The sequence below is a fragment of the Leptodactylus fuscus genome, chromosome 2 (genome assembly GCF_031893055.1).
Source record: "Leptodactylus fuscus isolate aLepFus1 chromosome 2, aLepFus1.hap2, whole genome shotgun sequence".
NCBI classification, from domain to species: Eukaryota; Metazoa; Chordata; class Amphibia; order Anura; family Leptodactylidae; genus Leptodactylus; species Leptodactylus fuscus.
In genome coordinates this window covers 124,783,714-124,805,716 of record NC_134266.1, presented here as the reverse complement: position 1 = coordinate 124,805,716, position 22,003 = coordinate 124,783,714, and the positions used below count along the sequence as shown (strand labels likewise).

Genomic DNA, 22,003 nt, shown 5'->3' with positions numbered 1-22,003 from the left:
TTTTATTTTTCTTTTTTTTGGGGGGGGGGGGGTAACAGTACGGCTAGGACACCATTGCAGATGTGAACCTAACCTTACTGTAAAAAAATCCCGATTATGGGGTCTACGGGTTTCCACTTTTTAAGCGGACAGGTCTCCATTTGGACTTGACCAACGGAGACCCAAACGTTAGTGTGGACCTAGTGTTATATGAATTAATTTTTGTATCATGCACCATTGCTAAATATTGCTAAGTTTCAAAATTGTCAATTATTTTAATTGCAGTACCAATGCCCAGAAGGCTTCTAAACATTTCCGTGTATTTGTTCCTCGCTCACCTCTTGATCTGAACATTGGGAGCAGAGTAAAAATTCTTTTGCCCTCTGGGAAAGTTGGCACTGGGGTAGTTTATAAAGTGGGACACTTGCCTGGAAAAGAGCAACTATATGTGGGTGTAGACCTGGTGTCTGAAGAGTGCTGGCAACATCTCAGCAAGTTTAAAGTACAATACAAGTTCAACAGGTAAATTTAACCCTATTGTTTAAAATATGTTTCATTATGGCTGCTTTTCTTTGATGCCAGAGAAAAGAACATTGATTTTGTTTTGCAATATTTCAATATCAAAGCAAAGCAAAATATTGTTACATAGAAAGCATGAACACAACAGCATTTTTAAAGGTTTTTTTTTATTTATTTTTATTCTATGTAAAATAAACAAACAAGTAGTGTGGCGTTAGGGGAATACAAAAACGTTGTATGGCATAAAATATACATTAAGGCTGCGATCACACTATTGTTGGGTGACCATTTGGAGACTCTGTTCCCCTTTCTGTCTAAAATTTGTAAGCAGGACTTTTCTCTCTGGTGATTTTGGACAGAAACCCTACGGACCCTATTATAATCTATGGGATCCACGGCTTTCCACGGGTAACCGATTTTTAAACCAGACACCCGAACACTAGTGTGAACCTAGTGTAAGACAGCTGCCATATTCTAATTAGGAAAAGGTCCATAACATATGAACATAAGCGCCAAGAATAGTTTGGCAGAAAGTATAGGACCGTGTTCCTAAAACAGTTGTGACTGCTGGAATTTCAACTGGATAAAAGGCCGAGATATGAGGCAGATAATTTACCAGGTTTATCAGCTCTCCAATGGAGGAAGAATATATCTGGAGACAATCTTTTTAAAATGTTATAGAACTTTGTTCTCTTTGTTCTGTTTAAGCAAGCAACGTTTCATGACATAAATCGCACATGGGGAGTAGAGATGGACAAACTTCTCAAGATTTGTTTGGTGGTATAGAGCACTCTTAGAGCTCCTAGGGATCTATCCAAAGATGAATCGGGTCATAGGACATGTCTCACTGAATGGTGACAGTGGTAGTAGCTATTTAGGAGTAGCAGCAAGCATCGGCAGCAGTACATTAAATGGAAAATTATGATAAAGGTAGACCTGCCTTTTCTGGCAGCTAAAAAAAACTAGAATTTTTTTTTTTTTTTTTTGAATGGAGTGAAAATTGACAACATTTACAGAAAAATTTGGGGCGCAGTATGAACGTGCCTTACCAAGCTGCCAGCTGAAAAAGCTGGAATATCTTCCAAAAGTGATTATTGTATCTGTGGTTTTCTATATGCAGTAATCATTCATCATATACTGCTGCTCAAACTGGTACCCCTCATTTAATTAAAGATAAACCCACAATAGTCACAGAAATAACTTGAATCTGACAAAAGTAATAATAATTAAAAATTCTATGAAAATGAACAAATGAAAGTCAAGACATTGCTTTTGAACCATGCTTCAACAGAATTAAAAATGAATGAATGAATAAATAAAACTCATGAAACAAGCCTGGACAGAAATGATGGTTCCCTTAACTTAATATTTTGTTGCACAACCTTTTGAGGCAATCACTGCAATCAAACGATTCCTGTAACTGTCAATGAGACTTCTGCACCCTCTTTGAAGGGTGCCTTTTCCAGACGCCATATTTCAGCTCCTTCTAAAGATGCTCAATAGGATTTAGGTCAGGGCTCATAGAAGGCCACTTCAGAATAGTCCAATGTTTTCCTCTTAGCCATTATTGGGTGTTTTTAGCTGTGTGTTTTGGGTCATTATCCTATTACAAGACCCATGACCTGCGATTGAGACCAAGCTTTCTGTCACTGGGCAGCACATTTCTCTCTAGAATCCCTTGATAGTCTTGAGATTTCATTGTACCCTGCACAGATTCAAGACACCCTGTCCCAATTGCAGCAAATCAGCCCTAGAACATAACAGAGCCTCCTCCATGTTTCACAGCAGGGACAGTGTTCTTTCCGAGATATTCTTCATTTTTCCTTTTGTAAACATAGAGCTTGATGTGCCTTGCCAAAAAGTTTGATTTTTGTCTCATCTGTCCATAGGACATTCTCCCAAAAGCTTTGTGGCTTGTCAACATGTAGTTTGGTTATTATTACTTTTGTCAAATTCAAGTTATTTATGTGACCATTGTGGGTTTTTTTTATTAAACAAGGTGTATCAACAATTTTGTCTGTATATCCTGTTCTTATAGTGTCAGTGAAGTTCTAGTGGGTGTGTTTCGGGTATGGACAGGGGTGAACCTTCCTTTTCTGCCGCCCGAGGCGGATGAAAGAAAGCCGCTCCCCCTCCCGGGAGGTGGGGGCGGAGCAAAGAGGGCGGAGCGAAGGGGGCGGGCGGACCGAAGGGGGCATGGCGGAGTGGCGTTAGCAGGCAGAGAGCAGGCAGGGAGAGGACCTGCTCTCTGCTTGAGCGTGAGGGGAGGCAGCTGGAGCAGCGCTGCGTCCACAGGGCCTCCCCAATCCACCGCTCAGTGACGGTGACGCTAAGGACAGCTTGTCCTGGACTGGCTTAGGTAAGCAAAAATGCCGCCCTCCCCGGGGCCCTGGCATAGTACCGCCTGAAGCGGTCGCTTCAGGTCGCCTCATGGGAGGTGCGGTGCTGGGTATGGATACTGTTTACTGAGCAGCTTCACATCTGTGACTATTAATAGGTTATTTGCATGCAGCTAGATTTTGAATACAACTTCATACTTTACATAATACAGTTGATGTTAATACAGATAGAGAAATATTTAGAACGTTACAAAGCTACATTACAATCCAGTGGTTTCAGGACATAAAAGATAGTGCCATAATTTTAGTTTAACAATGGAAGAACGAGAATGGAAACAATTAGTGTCGCCAATTGCATTACAGATAATACATTTCCTGAACAAATAATCAATGTGAATCAAATGCAGTTTCTATAATAGTAATAATCTGTAATTTCCATGAATCTGGCAAGTACCTTAAATACAATTAAGTGGACAAGAATATATTTCAGCATCGGGTGTTACATACTGTAGTTACCACACTGCAAATTCTATTGTGTTTTGTGGTGACATTGTTGCCATAGAAACAGAGTAAATAGAACAGATGTACAAGGATTTTACCAGTGTCTACTTCCTTTTACTTGTATTGCTGGTGCCAGCTATGGCCAGGTACTAAAAACAAACCTTAGTAGTTTTATGTAAATAATATTAGCAAAAAAAATAAATCCCCAGACAATAATATTACAGTAGATAAATACACAATGTTCTGAATAAACATGTACAGTATCATAACATGCTCATAACAAATATACAATGTACTCATTTTAACTCCCCCGTAAAGGGAAACATAGCTCAAATCTGGAACACTTCTAGTGAATGTAGGGCACCACTGACAACTGAACAAGGTCACATCAAGATTTTACTGTATGTTAATATTTGACTTTGATTTCAGTCAAAATCATAGCACCTAGAAGAAATGTCTTACAAAATGCGACTCCCGCCGCCCTCCCAGATTCCTTCCGCCCCACAACTTCCTGGACTCAGTGTTGTCCATGGAGCCTTGGAGCAGAGGGTCCCGTTTGGGGCTCTGGCTGCACCACTGGGCTCACGTGGCCTCATCAAGACTGAGCCGCGCCAGAGGTCTGGTCCTCTGCCGCCATCTAGGAGGTGATGAGGGAGACACAGCCTGTGTAAATTCAACAATACACATAATTGACAGGACATAACTAGGAAAGACCAGACCCAATAGCAGACATATGAGTGGTATATGAACCACCTTACTGTCCCCAACACAGAATATTGCCCCTTTATTGGCCTCCACACAGTATATGACCTCCTTTATTCTCTTCCACATAGTATACAACCCCTTTATTGGCCACTACACTGTATATTGCCCACTTTATTTGCCCCTACACACTACCTACTGGATTACTCCAGCAGTTAACAGTCGATATTCACTTATTCATCCCTGTTCCTGCCTAGTGACTCTTTCTCTTTGGCTCTAACCTCTTGCTGCATATTACATCCTGAAGCTGAACAACATCTGGACATTTCGTGCAGCAACTGCTGGAGGCTGAAGGAGAGATGGAGGACACTGTGGGCAGGAGCAAGGATAGGTAAGTGAATATTGGATGTTACCTGCAGGAATAATCTAGTAGGTAATGGCCCCATATTTGTAAAGAAAAAGGCTGCAAAGTTTCAGGCACCCTAGTGATGTGAGCCCCATAGCATGGCTGCTATGACGGTAGTTCCGCAACTGGTAAATGATTACAACATTAGATCAAGGGTTCCAATTCATGAAAACCCTTGTTGTGTAAGGGCGAGCTTTATCCTGTTGAAAAAATGCGAGTTGTAAGCCCTGCCATGATTCAACATGCAACATAGGAAGTCCTGCGCATATTGCTGACCTGTTAGGGCCCGTTCACATGGGCACAGAGGGGGCAGATTATGGCGCGTAATCCAAGTCATAATCCGTCCCCTAACAATGGTGGTCTATGGAGACCGCTAGCGTTCTTTTTTCCACTAGCGGCAACATGCTGTGGAAGCGAGCTGCCCTTTCTTCAGGTGGATTCCGCGGCTCATTGAGCCGCGGTGTTCGCCTGGCGGAAGCAACCTCCGGAGTCGGCCCATTCATTTGAACCGACTCCGGAGGGGGAAGCGGCGACTGTGAAGTCGTGGCAGGCGGGTTTTGACCTGAGAGTGACACGGCTGCCCGCGTCACTCTCGGTGCCAAAATCCGCCCCGCTATCCCTTAGTGTCCCTTAGTGTGCGACTGTTATATGCAATGGCTCCCCAGATTATCACATCAGTGGATAGGTAATAAATGCCACTTGCAAGAATAACTCTTCAAGTCGAACTAAGAGGTTAATTTAGTGGAGGGAAATTAAAAGACCAGCTAGATTAGATGAGGACTGATACACCCAAAATAGCTTTTAGAGAAGCCATTTTGAGACTACATTCAATTCTGCCTAGAGAGTTTATACTTTTGGCATGGATATTTAAATAATAAAATTCTTTGCCTCCACTTTCATGTATCACTGACTACTATTAGAAATGTGAGGTTCTTAGCGCACAGTTTGGTAAATTGTGCGAGCCCATCTGCCACGTCACGGCGACCTCATCCAGATGGGTCCCTACCCTAAGACTTTACTTGTATAATAAATGCTGTACTCCCCTATAGATAATACCCCAGAGATTAAGTTCATAGAGACTGCTCTGTAACAGTAAGTATATAAGAAGGTAATCTCCTGTCCCATATATAAAGTGTTAGTGTAGGGACCCATCGTAATAAGGCCACTAAGTGGTCGATGGGCTCTATTATATATAGAGAATATTATTACATTATTGGGACTTCCTGCAGTCCTGTTTTTGTGTGTGTGTGTGTATATATATATATATATATATATATATATATATATATATCTGTATGCACAGATCTAGCAAACATTAACTTGACCCAGTAAACATTAACTTGACATTCAACACATTACATACAATTGAATTAAATGGCATATAATGCTTTATGTGGTAAGTTGTTAAGTTAACACTTGTTATATATATATCCGTCATAACTATCTATACACACATGTTGGTTAAAGAAAGTCATTTTGTAACAGCACAAAAACTTAAATCTCCCCAAGTTGCACGGCAGAACCCCAATCCAGGGTTAGTCACAATCCAGAAAAAAAAAAAAAAAATCCAATCCATCAGCAACTTGTAGATTGATGGGAAAAGTCCTTCTTTAGTTAGAAAGCATTACACCACATATTGAAGAACCACAAAGGGGTCAACCTCACTTGATACATGGTCTGTGTGTGTCTATATATATATATATATATATATATATATATATAACTACCAGTTAAGTAATATGTTAAGTCATATTAAACTTGGCATTCATCTATATATGAATATATATATATATATATATAGTACACACTTTACAAACAAACTATATTCATATATACTGTATTTTCTGTTTTATATGACGCAGGAGGAGGAAGTTAGGAAAAAAGATTTTTTGATCCCAAAAATTTTTGGTTCAATATTTGTAATCAATTCATGGACAATCACTGTAAGAATAATGTCCCATAGTACACATAATATAATGTTGGCGTTGCCCAAACAGTGTGAAGTTAGGGTGAAGCCAGGGTCCTATGTTGTGAAAACAAAGCATTTTGGCCAAAGCGGGAAACTCTGTGGCAAACATACTCTACATTTTATGATATTGGCGTCGCCCATACAATGTCACGTTGGCATCATGACGAAAAATAACAGCAGCGTAACAGATTCGACATTACGCCGTCATCATTCTTAACATCTATGCAACCAGAAGAGGCCTGAAGATCAACACCGGAGCCCAGGAGAGGTGAATAACACTGTTTATTATGTTTCCCTCCTTGGGGCCACTGTTCATTATACTCTGGGGTCTGAAGAGACCCTACAGTATAATAATTGTTTGTGGATTGCGATTTTTGGCACATTTGCTTTATAAGACACACTGACTTTTTACTCCCACCATGGATGGAAAAAAAGTGTATTTTGTAAAGCAAAAAATACGGTACTTAATACAGAAGTGGACAATATATATATATATATATATATATATATATATATTACACACACATATAAATACCAATTACGTAACATGCTGAAAGTGATATTAAACTTGGCATACATCTATATACTAATATATACATATATATATATATATATATATATATATATATATATATATATATTAATATATATATATATATATATATATATATATATATATATATAGTACAAACTTTACAAAAACTGTATTTAAATATACTTATAAAAACGGTTGTCCAGGATAACCACTCATTTAATATTAGGTGCTGGGAGACACCGTGCTGGGAGACACTGAAGCACCAAGGACAGGTGAATGTTTGTTTGGTTTTTTTTTGTTTGTTTTTTCACCTTAAATCTGGTTATCCTTTAAAACCCCTTTAATACATAAGTGGAAACTTACAGTCATATCTGTCTATCTATACATATTTATATACAAACACACACACACATTTAAATACCAATTACATAAGATGTTAAAAGTCACATATACGGCTACATATAAATATATATACAGTACACATTTTATACAAACTATACAGTATTTATATGTACTCAGTACATAAGTGAACACTTTTTATTTTTTATATTAATAATACAACACAATCCATTTGGGATGTTCTGAGGCACTGTCAGGCAATTCACTTGAATTGTCAGCCAGTCCCTATTTGTATTGCAGAGCTGCTGCAGCACCCACCTCCTCCATCCCCTCCACTGCTGCCTACAATTAAAAAAATCATTGGTGGAATAATATTATAGCAGGGCCACAGCTACTATTTAGCGGCAGTGGCTTCTCTATGATTCATCCCTGTTCAGCTTTGATATAGCTGGTGCTAAATTCAATTGGGCCAATCACTGAGGAGATTATTGAAATTAATAGCAAGTGTACAATCACAGCAGGGCCATATCCAGTAATAGCAGCAGTGACCCCCACTAAAATGTATCGTTGTACTAGGACACCATGATGTCTCAGTACAGGGATAATAACATTGGTGGGGCAATGTTAATAAAAGAAAAAAAAACTTAGTGAACTACTGTCTGCTGCCACTATTACTTGTGGTGGCCCCTATGTGAATAGACGCTTTGGTCATTTGAATTTAGCGCCAAAGCAGGTGGCATGGCGGTAAATTGAAATGGACCAATCACAGAACAATCGCTGCTGTTATTTGATGTTTCTCCTGATCTGTGTGGGGGCTCTCACAATCTTCTGATCAGTGGAGGTCTGAGGGGATAATGTGTTTTAGCAGGAAAACCCTTTTTAGGCCGGGGTCCCAGGTTGAAAAAAATGAAGCGTTTTAGCAACATCGGGGAAACTCTGTGGTAAACAAATGCTGTATTTTACAATACCTACAAAGTGGATGGGATTCAGACTAATCCCATCCAAACATTGTAAAAAATGTTTTCTGTATAGGTATAATAGGGGCAGAAAGTCTGCAGAGGAAAACTCTGTGGAGTTTCTGTGAAAAACACTGGAAATAAATGTGATGTGCTTCTGCTGGGTTTTTTTTTAACCACGTTTTTTGCTGCGTTTCGCTATGTGGGACTTTAGCCTTAAAGAGGACCTTTCATGTCCTCATCCTTATGCATATGTGGTTTATTATGCTGCCAGAAAGCAATAACACTAGCCTGTCCTGAACGCTGTTCTGACAGTGGGGAGGGATCAGTGCCAAAATTAACGGCACCAAAATCTCCAAGCCCTGGGGCACATACTGGGAAAATCGACAGTGGATTGAATTCAGCGCACTCTCGGCGTTCTAGCGATATATAGAACTGCATAAGGTCCTCTTTAAGAGGTTTTAGTGTATACTGTATATAAAGATATGTTAACAATGCTTGACACTACATGACTATATAAATTATATAAATATATATAAATATATACTACTAAATATATAAAATATAAATAAATATATTCATAGCATTCACTCATTAACTATATTACATATAGGGAAACATATTACATAAAATAAAGTTCCTACATAGTTCATGCTCAGCACCCACAGCGAACATGTCATACATGCTACCTTCATACTACCCCTGTTACACTCACAGCGAACACGTCATACATGCTACCTTCATACTACCCCTGTCACCTCCATTATACTTTGCCCTATAAAGAAACAAAGATAAAATCATCTAAGTTACCAAATCAGTCTATGACAGACATAATGGAGGCCATACATATGTCCTGACGGAGGGCGAGCATCCACAATCACTTCCTCCGGTGGTCCAGAGACCCCAGTCTCACCCAGTACTTTATCACATACAGTAAAGTAATGATCCTCAGTATTAGGATTGGATCTCCTCCCAAAGTCGTCACCATAAAGTGATCCCCACACCAGAGCCGATCACATAGACGCCCATCCCCCATCATCACCGACCAGTAACTGACTGCAGACAACTGGCTTTTCACATTCAGATCCAGCAATCCTATTGGCTGCAGTTACCATGGTGACATATGTAGCTGAGGATTTAACTCCTGATATGCCAATACTGCTTTAGCAGGTTTCCTCCCACACTCCTAAGACATTCTGATTTAGATTGTGATCTCTATATGGGACAGTGTTGTCTATATAGGAAAAGTGCTGTGGAATATGATGGCGCTATATAGGTAAATAAAATAAATAAAGGCCTTAGTTTCAGTATTTTGCATTACTATATGAGGATTGCCAGGATAAAGTACATATATATATATATTACTTATTGATTAATATACAAGTATATTAACTCTTTTTAGAGAGAGGAATGCCAAACAGTGCTGTAGTCATGCTGAATGCACAATGGGGGTCAGACACTCCTGTTCTCAGGATTAGTGGGGGTCCCAGTGATCAGATCCCCCCCCCCCCCCGATCAGATATTTATCCTTTATCCAATGGATAGAAGATAAATATTCTCCATGACGTAATCATTTTACTGACTCGCCCTGATAATCAGAACAAGAAACATGACACACAGTCATTCTTGCTAACATTTTTGGAAGGGTTAATGGTGCAGTTCTGAACCCCATGCCCCCAGCTATATAATATGTGAATGAGGCCTCAGCATTGGGTGGGGAGCCACATACCTGAGCATACCGTCCTCTTCAAGCCATCTAGCTCAAGTGATCCAAGATGGCTCAGGTTAAGAACTTTAAACATTCCATACCAATTGTGATGTCACATGGAACCTGTGATGTCATAAGCCCTGTGATGTCATTGTAACTAAACTCTTATTTTCTTTTTACAGCTATGTTTTATTTATTTGTACATTTTAGACAAAAACATAATAATGAAGAAAAAAAGTATGACATACTATAGCATCACTACATTATACCGTACTACTAATAGATGACAGTGTAAGCATTGTACTACAATACCGATTGCATCTATAAAGAAAATATACATCATGTGTTTAGTGTCCATACAAAATTCAAAAAATTGACTTTCTGGAAATGTATTTAGCAAGAATAGACATTTTTATATTCACACAAGGAGTGATACTTTTAATGACTTTGATTTAATTAGATGCCTACTGATATCTCAGATTAATGTAAGGAGATTTGCCTAGAAGAGAGTAGAGTTTGGTGAATTTATGTGAACTCCCAGATATATAACCACTTGGTCTCACCATATGTACAGGAAAGCGGTTGTAAGACTTTTGTGTGAATGTGCCAGATAACATGTATGTGCCACGGAAGGCACATACATGTTATCTGTTTCTCGCCTTTGCCTGTACAGGCCCATTTACTGCCTTCAGTGAGCCCAGGTTGCAAAATGGAGAAGTACAGGTCCTGTCCTGGTTTTCACCCCAGGCCAAAAAACATAGTGCACTATGTACACTTACACTTTCAATGCAATGTACTTACAATGCACCCTATCATGTACATGAAGCATAAGAGAGGATAGCCAGCAAGAGGGTATATTAAGAGGAGGACCTCTTGACTTAGATGTGTTAATTTCATATCCTGAAGTTTTACTATATTGTTCTAGTTGGACAAGGAGCTTTGTAAGGGTAGTAGTAAGGATAAAAGATCATCAGCAAATATAATCCTTTAATAGTCCCACCATGGGGAAATTCAGTGTGTTACAGCAACATGGATAATACAGTAATAATATAAAATACAAAATACGAGTACCAAAAGCTCCACGGTAGAGGCATTACAGTGACAGTAGGTACAGACCTCACAGACTGAGGTCGGTTTGTGAGGTAGTCTAGGATCCAGTTGGGCCAGCTTGTCTGTCAGTAACCCTGGCTATATCATGTTAAAAGCACTGGAGAAATCAAAGAACATTATTCTCACAGTGTTCCTTGGTTTCTCCAGGTGGAAAAGAGCTCTGTGTCAAAATAAATAAATAAATAAAAAGTAAAAATTTTAAAGGATTTATCTTGTCCTTGAATTTCAGGATTATTTCTTACCTGGGTTGCTAAGGGCTCAATACTAAACACATATACCCTGTTTCTCCAAAAATAACCCCTATTCTGAATATAAGCCTTAGCTTGATTTTGCAGGGTTTTTGGAGTACTCCAAAAATAAGCCCTATTTACAGTCCTCTGTTTCAGGAATGAATCCATCCTTAAAGGGGTTATCCAGGCAAACATGGAAAATAACTTTAAAGTTTAAGCGGGGGCAATGAAAATTAAAAAAAAAAAGGCATACTCACCTGTCCCCATTGTTCCGATGTCCTCCCGCACCTCCCATGCCGCCATCTGCTCCTGCGGCATCTAGCAACGTTGTGTTGAAGCCACTGATTGCCCTCAGCAGTCACATGACCGCTCAGGCCAATCAGCGAAGGGCCTGAATGTCACTACCTGTGACATCACGGGTCCTTTTCTTGAGGCTGCTGAATGGCCTCAGTGGTCATGTAATGTATATAATGTGCTGACCCCCCTGACGAAGCTGTAATGGCAAAACGCGCGTTGGGGCGCTTCTCCATGTGGTAGGTACATATAATTTGCACTTTCAATTTTAATAGGGTTTTTTGGTGCTTATGTACACATTTATTACATTGTTTGGCACTTTTGTATACACCACTCTAGAATGCAGGTTGAGTCTGTGTAGCCATCCATATGTATTTCCTGACTTGTTGCACCTTTGCCGTGTAGTCCCACAGAAATGTTTGGTCATTTATAACATTTACTCCACATGTAGTTATTTGGAAGCATTTTGGTTCCCCCTTTCTTTATTATGTACTGTATTTCATTCTTTTCATGTTATGCTTTTATAACTTTAATAAAATTTGTTATTTTTATGGTGATTCTGTCTTTTGACATTGTTTTCATATAACACGTGAAGGGGAAAGGAGGAGAAGGGAAAACACAGCCCACTGATCTAAGTTAAATCAAAAAGGATTAAAAATAACTTACATTCTTCAGTATGTAGGTGGATTGCATGGATAATTACTCCTCGGCCAGGAGCACTTCAGCAGTAGAAAAAACTTTCAAGAAAGGTATCCAGCAATCAATGGTTAAAGATGATATAAAATCCAGGTTTTTATTTTTGCTTCCTTGAAAAAAGTTTACAAAAATGCCATATTGTGTATGGCCATATTTGACTCACAAATTACAAGATAAAAGGAGCGTCCCGGCTGACGCGTTTCGGAACAAATGTTCTATTAAGGACAAATCGTGAATGACCCGCGGAAATCGGGACGGTTGGGAGGTATGATTCACCTCAGCACCTACGGCTAGCAGAATGCGCCCCTTCACACACAGAGCTGAATCCTAGGGGTCCTGCACAACTAATAGCCGCAGATAGCTTCTATGATTCATCCAATTTGAATGGAGCGCCAAAACACCTGCTTTAGCGCTAAATTCAAATGGACTAATCAATAAAATGCCAACAGACACCATCAATTACCATAGGGTTGTGACTAAATACTATACTCAGTAAGGTCCTGCTCCTTATCAGTTATAGAAAATAGCCTCCTCAGTGTGATCTATTTCCAATTACTGGTCAGGACCTTTTTGCCACCTACTGGTCAAGTCCTGAATTAAAGTAGTATTTAGCCAGCTCACAGTAAAATGGCTAAATCCCTTACTCCATCAGGACCAGGCTCTCACCAGTCCAAATTCCAGAGAAAAGTACAAATTCTTATGACCCCCTTGCAAGAAACCCACAGGGGAGGGGATATATTGTTGCAGATAGCCCCTTTAAGTCTACCCCCGCACTGCTAACAGTTATTTCACCAATAGCCATATATTTCCCGTGCACCCCAAAAAAGGCATGTCATATCAATCGCCCATGCACCGCCAATGGAGAAGCTTCTTTGCTCCTCTCATGCAACCCTAACACAGATATGAAAGATTCCTAGATTCTTCATGAGCCTTTTGTGCATCGCTAACTCCCCCCTCCTCCCTGAATGTACCTTCAGTGCATGGAGCACACAGAAGCACCCCCCAGCTCTCCACGTGCCCCCTCCACCATGCACCCCATATCTCTCCACCCCCACACTACACCATGCACCCTACAACTCTCCCCAATAGTACACCATGCACCCCACATCTCTTCCCCCACTACACCATACCTCTCTCACCCCTACTACACAATTTACCCCAGGTCTGCCCCTCCCCCCCCCCCACAGTACACCATGTACCCTACATCTCTCACCCCCACTACACAATCCACCCCAGATCTGTATCCCCCACAGTACACTGTGCACCCCATTTCTCTCACCCCCACAGCACGCGATATCTCTCCCCCACAGTAAACAATGAGCTCAGTGGTCAGAGGAGGAGTGTCAGGGAGCAGACGAGGCCAAGAGAGTGTGTGTGTGTGTGTGTGTGTGGGGGGGGGTGGCTTAAAAAAAATTAAGAGACAGAAGTAGAAATCAAAATAATTGTCTATGAGTAAGTATATAAATTATAAAACATTATAAATGTTTGTTGTTGAGAAAACTGAAAATTTCTGGACAAGCACAAGTACAACAGGTTGGTGTTCACATTGTGACTTTGTTTGACTGGCCTGAAATAAGCTCCACCTAGTCCAAATAGTCAGGGACATTCTGTTTAGTTAGGACAAGGCTAGGACTGTTTTGTGTTTATGATTTATTTTTGATATGTAACCTGTGGAATAAACTGGTTGAAGACAGTTTAAACCAGAAAATACTCTGTGTTAGGGTTGGTTCACACTAGTATTTGTATTCCGTCCGGAAGGAGTCCGCATGGACACCCCCCGAACGGAATACAATAGCAATTGTGAGCGATGTGCTGGCAAAGCACACAGACCCCATAGACTATAATGGGCTCCGCGTGCTTGCCGCGCAATGCCCGCATGAATCATTTGTGCACTTTGCTGCAGTCCTGATATGGCTGCTGATAAAGCGTCATAATGCTGGGTCACTGCTTTATGGCATCAACTTGCCTCGCTGAACCTTGAAGAATACTCGAGGTGACTGCAGGATGGGTAAACGATGCCTAAGGGAGATGAGGCAGGGTGAGTATGTGTTTGTTATTTTTCTGTTCCTCTCCAGGGCCTCCACTTATTATACTCTTGGGTCTGAGGAGAACCCAGAGGGGGAGGCAAATCTTACAAATATTCAAAACAAACTTGTTGGGTTCACCCATCTCCCCATCAATAACTATGCCCAAGTTTCACACATAATCTGAGTTTTGAAGGGTTGTGTTTCCTAGGGATTGAGATGGTGGAATTCAGCCCTGACCTCCAAACATGAGAACTTCAGTTTTGTCCGGGTTCAGCTTTGGCCAAGAAGAGGTGTCTTCTCTCCTTCCTCAGGTTGAGAGACATACAATATCTGAGTAATAAACTCTTTTCTTTAGGAGTCTTCTCAGCTGACAACTAAGGATCTGATGGATGCTCTGATCTTGATCAACCCTTGACTAGAGAATCAGTTCTGTATCATTATGTCCTCTTCTGTGTGTGTATTCTAACAAGTAATTGAATGTGGGATGTCAAAACCCAAGTAAATAATTTAGAACTTATTTTATGTTTTGGGCTGAAATCATTTTTGTTACAAAAATGGCTTGTAAGTCTCCATACACCTGCCAAGGTGCCACTCTCTAAGGAGTGCTATTATCCCCTGACCCTCATCATTTGTTAGTTAATGTTACTTTTGTAGTATCCACACAATTGTGATTGTACAATATAAATGTCTCTGAATATCCATTTAAAAAGAAAATTTACTGTCTTTTTTTTTTTATAAACTATGAATAGATTTTACATAGTGAAGTATAATACAGTACTTTGTAACAAAGACATTTTACAATGACAGGCAAAATACTTTGTAGTACAGATGAATTGCAATATATTACATCAAAGTATTTACAAGTCCTTTAGGGGAAATGTAAATTTTTTTAAAAGGTATTTAAATGTTTAGTTAGATCACATTTCAAAGGTTTCTGCGCTGATATTCGAACACTGTAAGCTAATGGAGACTGCTCGTAGAAAGTATTTGCTGCTATGCGGTATTTTCTTATCTCCTATAACGGTGGACGGTAGTTTCAAAAATAACATAGCAGGGCGAACTACACTGTTTCCATAATTCCTATTTTTCCTACAACAGATGCTCTGTGCTGTGTCTGTAAGGCTGTATTTCCATCTTGGCTAATGTGGGAGGATAGGCTCAGTGGTAGCTGCAGCAAACCCAAACAGTCAGAGACAGACACAAAAATTCAGGTGCAAACAGGTTTTACCCTGTACATTTATTTTGCAAAAACAGCAAAACAAATTAAGCCTTAACTTCAGGCAAAACAATAACAGAAATCCTGCTTGTCTGAGCTACTAACTATACAGCGAAAACCCTAAGTGTACAGTAACCATTCAGACTGGACTCTCACCGGTATGCAGACAGTTATGACAGCTCCTCCTCTCTCCCCCAGGAACTGCCCAGGAGGTATTGAACTGCAAGAGCGGCTACCCCAAAATGGCCACCGGCCGGCTCCTGTATTGAACTGCAAGAGCGGCTACCCCAAAATGGCCACCGGCCGGCTCCTGTGTTGAACTGCAAGAGCGGCTACCCAAAAATGGCCGCCGTCTTGCAGTTCAATACAGGAGCCGGCCGGTGGCCATTTTGGGGTGGCCTCTCTATGCTCCTGTATCAAACTACAAGAGCAAGAGAAGCCAGAAGAGGCGGAGTTGCTGCAGAACAAGGAAGCGGCGCAGGAAAGAGCTCTCGGGCAGCAATGGGGATGCGCTTATCGGCCTTTCAGCGCTGGGGCCCACCCTCATTGCTGCGGAGAGCTCATTTCCATACCGGTAAAAACCGGTATTTCTACAGAACGGCGTGGCGGAGACCACGTCTAAAGGTAGGGGACGAATAGCCTTTCTTAAGGCTATTCCGACGTGTTCATTAGAAAAAAAGGTAGTTTAATGGTAGAATCCCTTTAAACTTGCCTCATTGGTATTCTGGATCAGGTTCATATAACAGTGGAAAAGTATAGGTTTTATATAATGCATCAAAGACCACTGGTGGTCACCCAAAGTAAAATTCCAGGTTGTTAAGCATGGTGCCATAGGATTTACCTTATGCAGCAATAGCTACATTCAGTCCTTGCAGCAACAGGAAAACCATACACCCAATACTAATATAGTGCTGAAATTAATATCAATTATTTAGAGGTGAAAATTCTGGCGGCCTGGGGACTGTTGGGGCGATAACTGCAACATATACATTGTGTGTCACCACCCTAACATTTGCAGGACATAGAAAATTAGTTTGTCAATGTGATTGCTGTTTTCTTGGTCCTAGAAATTTACATGGAAGGCAGGTTTTATAATATCTATGCACCTATAAAGGACCTGTAGGCTAACAAATAAAAAGACATGCAGTTAAACTTGTTTGCATATTTTTATATTTACACCATGACCAAGCAAACATTTATACTGCAACTTCTTATAGCGTGGAGATTTAGGGGAATTTTCGAGATGATTTAATTTAGTCATCGCTGTATAAATATTAAGTTTCCTTTCTTTGTAAGCTAGATAGATATATCTGATGTAGGTCATATGTAAAGATTGTGTATTAGAATATTTTATAGTTCCTTGTGACAACGTATTGAAATATAGTGAAAAGCTATTGATTAGTTTTTCACTGATGATGATTGCAGATGGTGCACATTCTATCTGCATCCATTATCAGTGACTTAAAAGTTAAAAACAAGGTGGAAAATTTCTTCTGTCTTGTTTACTTTTCTAACAGAAGAAAAGTCCTGCACCATGATCAAGGACGCTGTGTACACTCAAAACACTTATTGAAATTGTATGCCATTGCATTGCTTACATTTTGTCTGATGTTGTAATAGAAAGTAACTGGTTCCAAAGTCAACTCCAACTAGGGTTGTTTACTTCTGTACCCTTGTGGACAATTATTATATGATAGTCTCAGGCCACTAGAGGACTCGCAGGTACTCTAGTCATCCATAAAAACCTTCTAAAAATGTACAATGTACAGTATAGGCAAATGTAGGTGTCAGGGAACGTCCATGGTGTCCGGGTCTAGCATTTATCCCATATCCAAACCAGTTCCCCTACACAGTGGATTATTTTAATGTATGGGATTGCCGCACTTGTGCAATGAAGTTTATTATGGGTGTACCCCCAACCAGTATATAGAAGCACCATGTAGTAGCAGGAAAGATCTGATATGCTTATATACAGTCCTATGAAAAAGTTTGGGCACCCCTATTAATCTTAATCATTTTTTGTTCTAAATATTTTGGTGTTTGCAACAGCCATTTCAGTTTGATATATCTAATAATTGATGGACACAGTAATATTTCAGGATTGAAATGAGGTTTATTGTACTAACAGAAAATGTGCAATATGCATTAAACCAAAATTTGACCGGTGCGAAAGTATGGGCACCCTTATCATTTTATTGATTTGAATTCCCCTAACTACTTTTTACTGACTTACTGAAGCACAAAATTGGTTTTGTAACCTCAGTGAGATTTGACCTTCATAACCAGATGTATCCAATCATAAGAAAAGGTATTTAAGGTGGCCAATTGCAAGTTGTTCTCCTATTTGAATCTCCTCTGAAGAGTGGCATCATGGGCTACTCAAAACAACTCTCAAATGATCTGAAAACAAAGATTGTTCAACATAGTTGTTCAGGGGAAGGATACAAAAAGTTGTCTCAGAGATTCAGATTCAGCTCGATGAAGTAGAGCTGAATGTGTGTGCTAAGCACACACATTCAGCACTGCTTCATCACGCCAATACAATGCATTAGCCAGTGCTGATTGGCCAGAGTACGGAATTCGGCCAATCAGCGCTGGCTCTGCTGGAGGAGGCAGAGTCTAAGGTCGGACCTGAATGGAGACTGGTGTGGAGCGATCTTAGACTCCGCCTCCTCCAGCAGAGCCAGCGCTGATTGGCCGAATTCCGTACTCTGGCCAATCAGCGCTGGCCAATGCATTCTATTAGCCCGATGAAGTAGAGCTGAATGTGTGTGCTTAGCACACACATTCAGCTCTACTTCATCGGGCTAATAGAATGCATTGGCCAATCAGCGCTGGCCAATGCATTCTATTAGCTTGATGAAGCAGAGTGTGCACAAGGGTGCACAAGGGTTCAAGTGCACCCTCGGCTCTCCTACATCAGAGCCGAGGGTGCGCTTGAACCCTTGTGCAGCCTCAGCTCTGCTACATCAGAGCCGAGGGTGCGCTTGAACCCTTGTGCACACTCTGCTTCATCAAGCTAATAGAATGCATTGGCCAGCACTGATTGGCCAGAGTACGGAATTCGGCCAATCAGCGCTGGCCAATGCATCCCTATGGGAAAAAGTTTATCTCACAAAAATCACAATTACACACCCGATAGAGCCCCAAAAAGTTATTTTTAATAACATTCCCCCCTAAATAAAGGTTATCCCTAGCTATCCCTGCCTGTACAGCTATCCCTGTCTCATAGTCACAAAGTTCACATTCTCATATGACCCGGATTTGAAATCCACTATTCGTCTAAAATGGAGGTCACCTGATTTCGGCAGCCAATGACTTTTTCCAATTTTTTTCAATGCCCCCAGTGTCGTAGTTCCTGTCCCACCTCCCCTGCGCTGTTATTGGTGCAAAAAAGGCGCCAGGGAAGGTGGGAGGGGAATCGAATTTTGGCGCACTTTACCACGCGGTGTTCGATTCGATTCGAACATGGCGAACACCCTGATATCCGATCGAACATGTGTTCGATAGAACACTGTTCGCTCATCTCTACATGTAACCTGTGATTGCTGTGAGGATATAGCTAGGATATGAATTCCTCTATACAGAATCTTCTCTATGTTCCATTCTAAGGCTGCTGATTCTGGTTTTATCACTAGAATCAGCTATAAGGGGATTGTTCTCTGGTTTTTCCTATGCACTGACACTCAGATCACATTGATATAGAATTTTTTATCAGAGTGTTTTCTCATCTTACCCTACCCGGTGACGTTGACCGGGATTGGGTGTGGTCAAATTGACTCCTTAAATCCTCAAGTGAAGTGCAAAACATTCCAAGCACTGTAGATTGGGGCCAAATTAACTTAAGAGTTGATATTTCATCACTATATATATGTAATTTTAAACATTTCTAATAAAAGTTGAGTTTTAATTCACTATTTTTGCCATTTAATAGTCATGGTTTAAATGTACCCACTTGTGTAACCAATGTACAGTATAGGCACATGTAGGTGTCAGAGAACGTCCATGGTGTCAGGGTCTAGCATTTATCCCACATCCAAACCAGTTCCCCTACACAGTGGTTATTTTGATGTACACACACCCATTTTTATAGGGTCACAGACTCTTTTCCATTTTAGTATTTTGTCCTGAAGGCTTTTAAATTGAATATAATAAAAGTAATATTTTAGTATTTTTTTTCCTCTCCTATGTTTGATTTGCCTAACTTTTTGAGCAGTAGGTCTTTCACGTAAGTATTTTGTCAAATAAAACTTAAGAACAATATATTATAAGTATGATTTTGACTATATAATTTTTTTGATGCAACTTTTTGAGACTTGTTTCTCCTTTCATACATTTCAGTGATCCATCCTCAGGTGTGTTTGTGCCTTTCAGTAAAGTACTGATGGTTTGGGAATGAAGAGATTCTACAATGTTGGTCTCCTGTGAATGGATTTTAATCAAGTCGTCTGCGAATGGAATTCATTTTCTCTGGGAAAACTAATGAAGAAGTACATCACTGGCATACAAGAGAGTTCTTGAATCTGTCACTAGGAGTGGATTATCATATGGATTTATCATATGATATCATATGGATTAGGAGTGTTTATGTTGTACTAAATTTACTTCTAACTGGAATTAACTCACAGTCTTATCCATGCAGAGCACATTAATAATAATGTAGTGTAAATGTAGCTTCACCTTTGATAACCCAAACCGAATATACAGTATTAGGGCCCCTTCACATGGTGTAAGCGCATCGCTCATTTAGACACATATACACGTGTCCGAGCGCGGCGGTTCCAAACAGAGCCCATTGATTTCAATGGAAAGCACACGTATATGCCGATATAGACGCACTTCCCATTGAAATCAATGGGCTCTGTTTTGAAGCATCGCGCTCGGACACGTGTATACGTGTCTAAATGAGCGGCACGCTTACGCCGTGTGAAGAGGCCTTAGGCATCGATTTGCCCTTAAAATCAGAAGCACATAGTCTCTCCTTTACCAAAGTCTGTAACCTGGATTCCTGGTGGGTCAGTTGCTAATGGATGTAACTCTAGTTTGTGATCTGATAATAATTTATAGAGATGAGCGAACACTATTTGAAACAGCCGTTTCGAATAGCACGCTCCGATTGAAATGAATGGATGTAGCCGGCTGCTTCCATTCATTTCTATATGAATTTGTCTATAATCACCAAATCACTTTTAGACCACTTGTATGCCATTTAGTGACATAGTGATGATACTTTTTGTGTCAAAAAGCAATTTTGTCTAAATAAATCAAAAGGAATCTGCTAGCAAATTATCTGTATGATGCACATGGGTATGGCTGTGTCTATTTGAGCACACATTTTCGCATGTGGTTACCACTCAGCAGCTTCTTCCTCACATACAGTCCTATGAAAAAGTTTGGGCACCCCTATTAATCTTAATCATTTTTAGTTCTAAATATTTTGGTGTTTATAACAGCCATTTCAGTTTGATATATCTAATAACTGATGGACACAGTAATATTTCAGGATTGAAATGAGGTTTATTGTACTAACAGAAAATGTGCAATATGCATTAAACCAAAATTTGACCGGTGCAAAAGTATGGGCACCTCAACAGAAAAGTGACATTAATATTTAGTAGATCCTCCTTTTGCAAAGATAACAGCCTCTAGTCGCTTCCTGTAGCTTTTAATCAGTTCCTGGATCCTGGATAAAGGTATTTTGGACAAACAATTCAAGTTCAGTTAAGTTAGATGGTCGCCGAGCATGGACAGCCCGCTTCAAATCATCCCACAGATGTTCAATGATATTCAGGTCTGGGGACTGGGATGGCCATTCCAGAACATTGTAATTGTTCCTCTGCATGAATGCCTGAGGATTTGGAGCGGTGTTTTGGATCATTGTCTTGCTGAAATATCCATCCCCGGCGTAACTTCAACTTCGTCACTGATTCTTGAACATTATTCTCAAGAATCTGCTGATACTGAGTGGAATCCATGCGACTCTCAACTTTAACAAGATTCCCGATGCCGGCATTGGCCACACAGCCCCAAAGCATGATGGAACCTCCACCAAATTTTACAGTGGGTAGCATGTGTTTTTCTTGGAATGCTGTTTCTTTTTGGACGCCATGCATAACGCCTTTTTTTTATAACCAAACAACTCAATTTTTGTTTCCAAAATGAAGCTGCCTTGTCCAAATGTGCTTTTTCATACCTCAGGCAACTCTATTTGTGGCGTACGTGCAGAAACGGCTTCTTTCTCATCACTCTCCCATACAGCTTCTATTTGTGCAAAGTGCGCTGTATAGTTGACCGATGCACAGTGACACCATCTGCAGCAAGATGATGCTGCAGCTCTTTGGAGGTGGTCTGTGGATTGTCCTTGACTGTTCTCACCATTCTTCTTCTCTGCCTTTCTGATATTTTTCTTGGCCTGCCACTTCTGGGCTTAACAAGAACTGTCCCTGTGGTCTTCCATTTCCTTACTATGTTCCTCAC

At 40.3% G+C, this 22,003-nt stretch overlaps 1 protein-coding gene across 1 annotated transcript in view; it reads left to right on the top strand.

The window, feature by feature from the left end:
* LOC142195057 (uncharacterized) overlaps positions 1-20,053 on the top strand; it is a 51,904-nt gene extending 31,851 nt beyond the window's left edge. Inside the window, exons 8-9 of the mRNA XM_075264570.1 lie at positions 265-501; positions 19,868-20,053. Coding sequence (XP_075120671.1) covers positions 265-501; positions 19,868-19,925 — 295 coding nt within the window. The 3' untranslated portion in view covers positions 19,926-20,053. The remainder of the gene's footprint in view (positions 1-264; positions 502-19,867) is intronic.
* Positions 20,054-22,003: the final 1,950 nt, after the last annotated feature.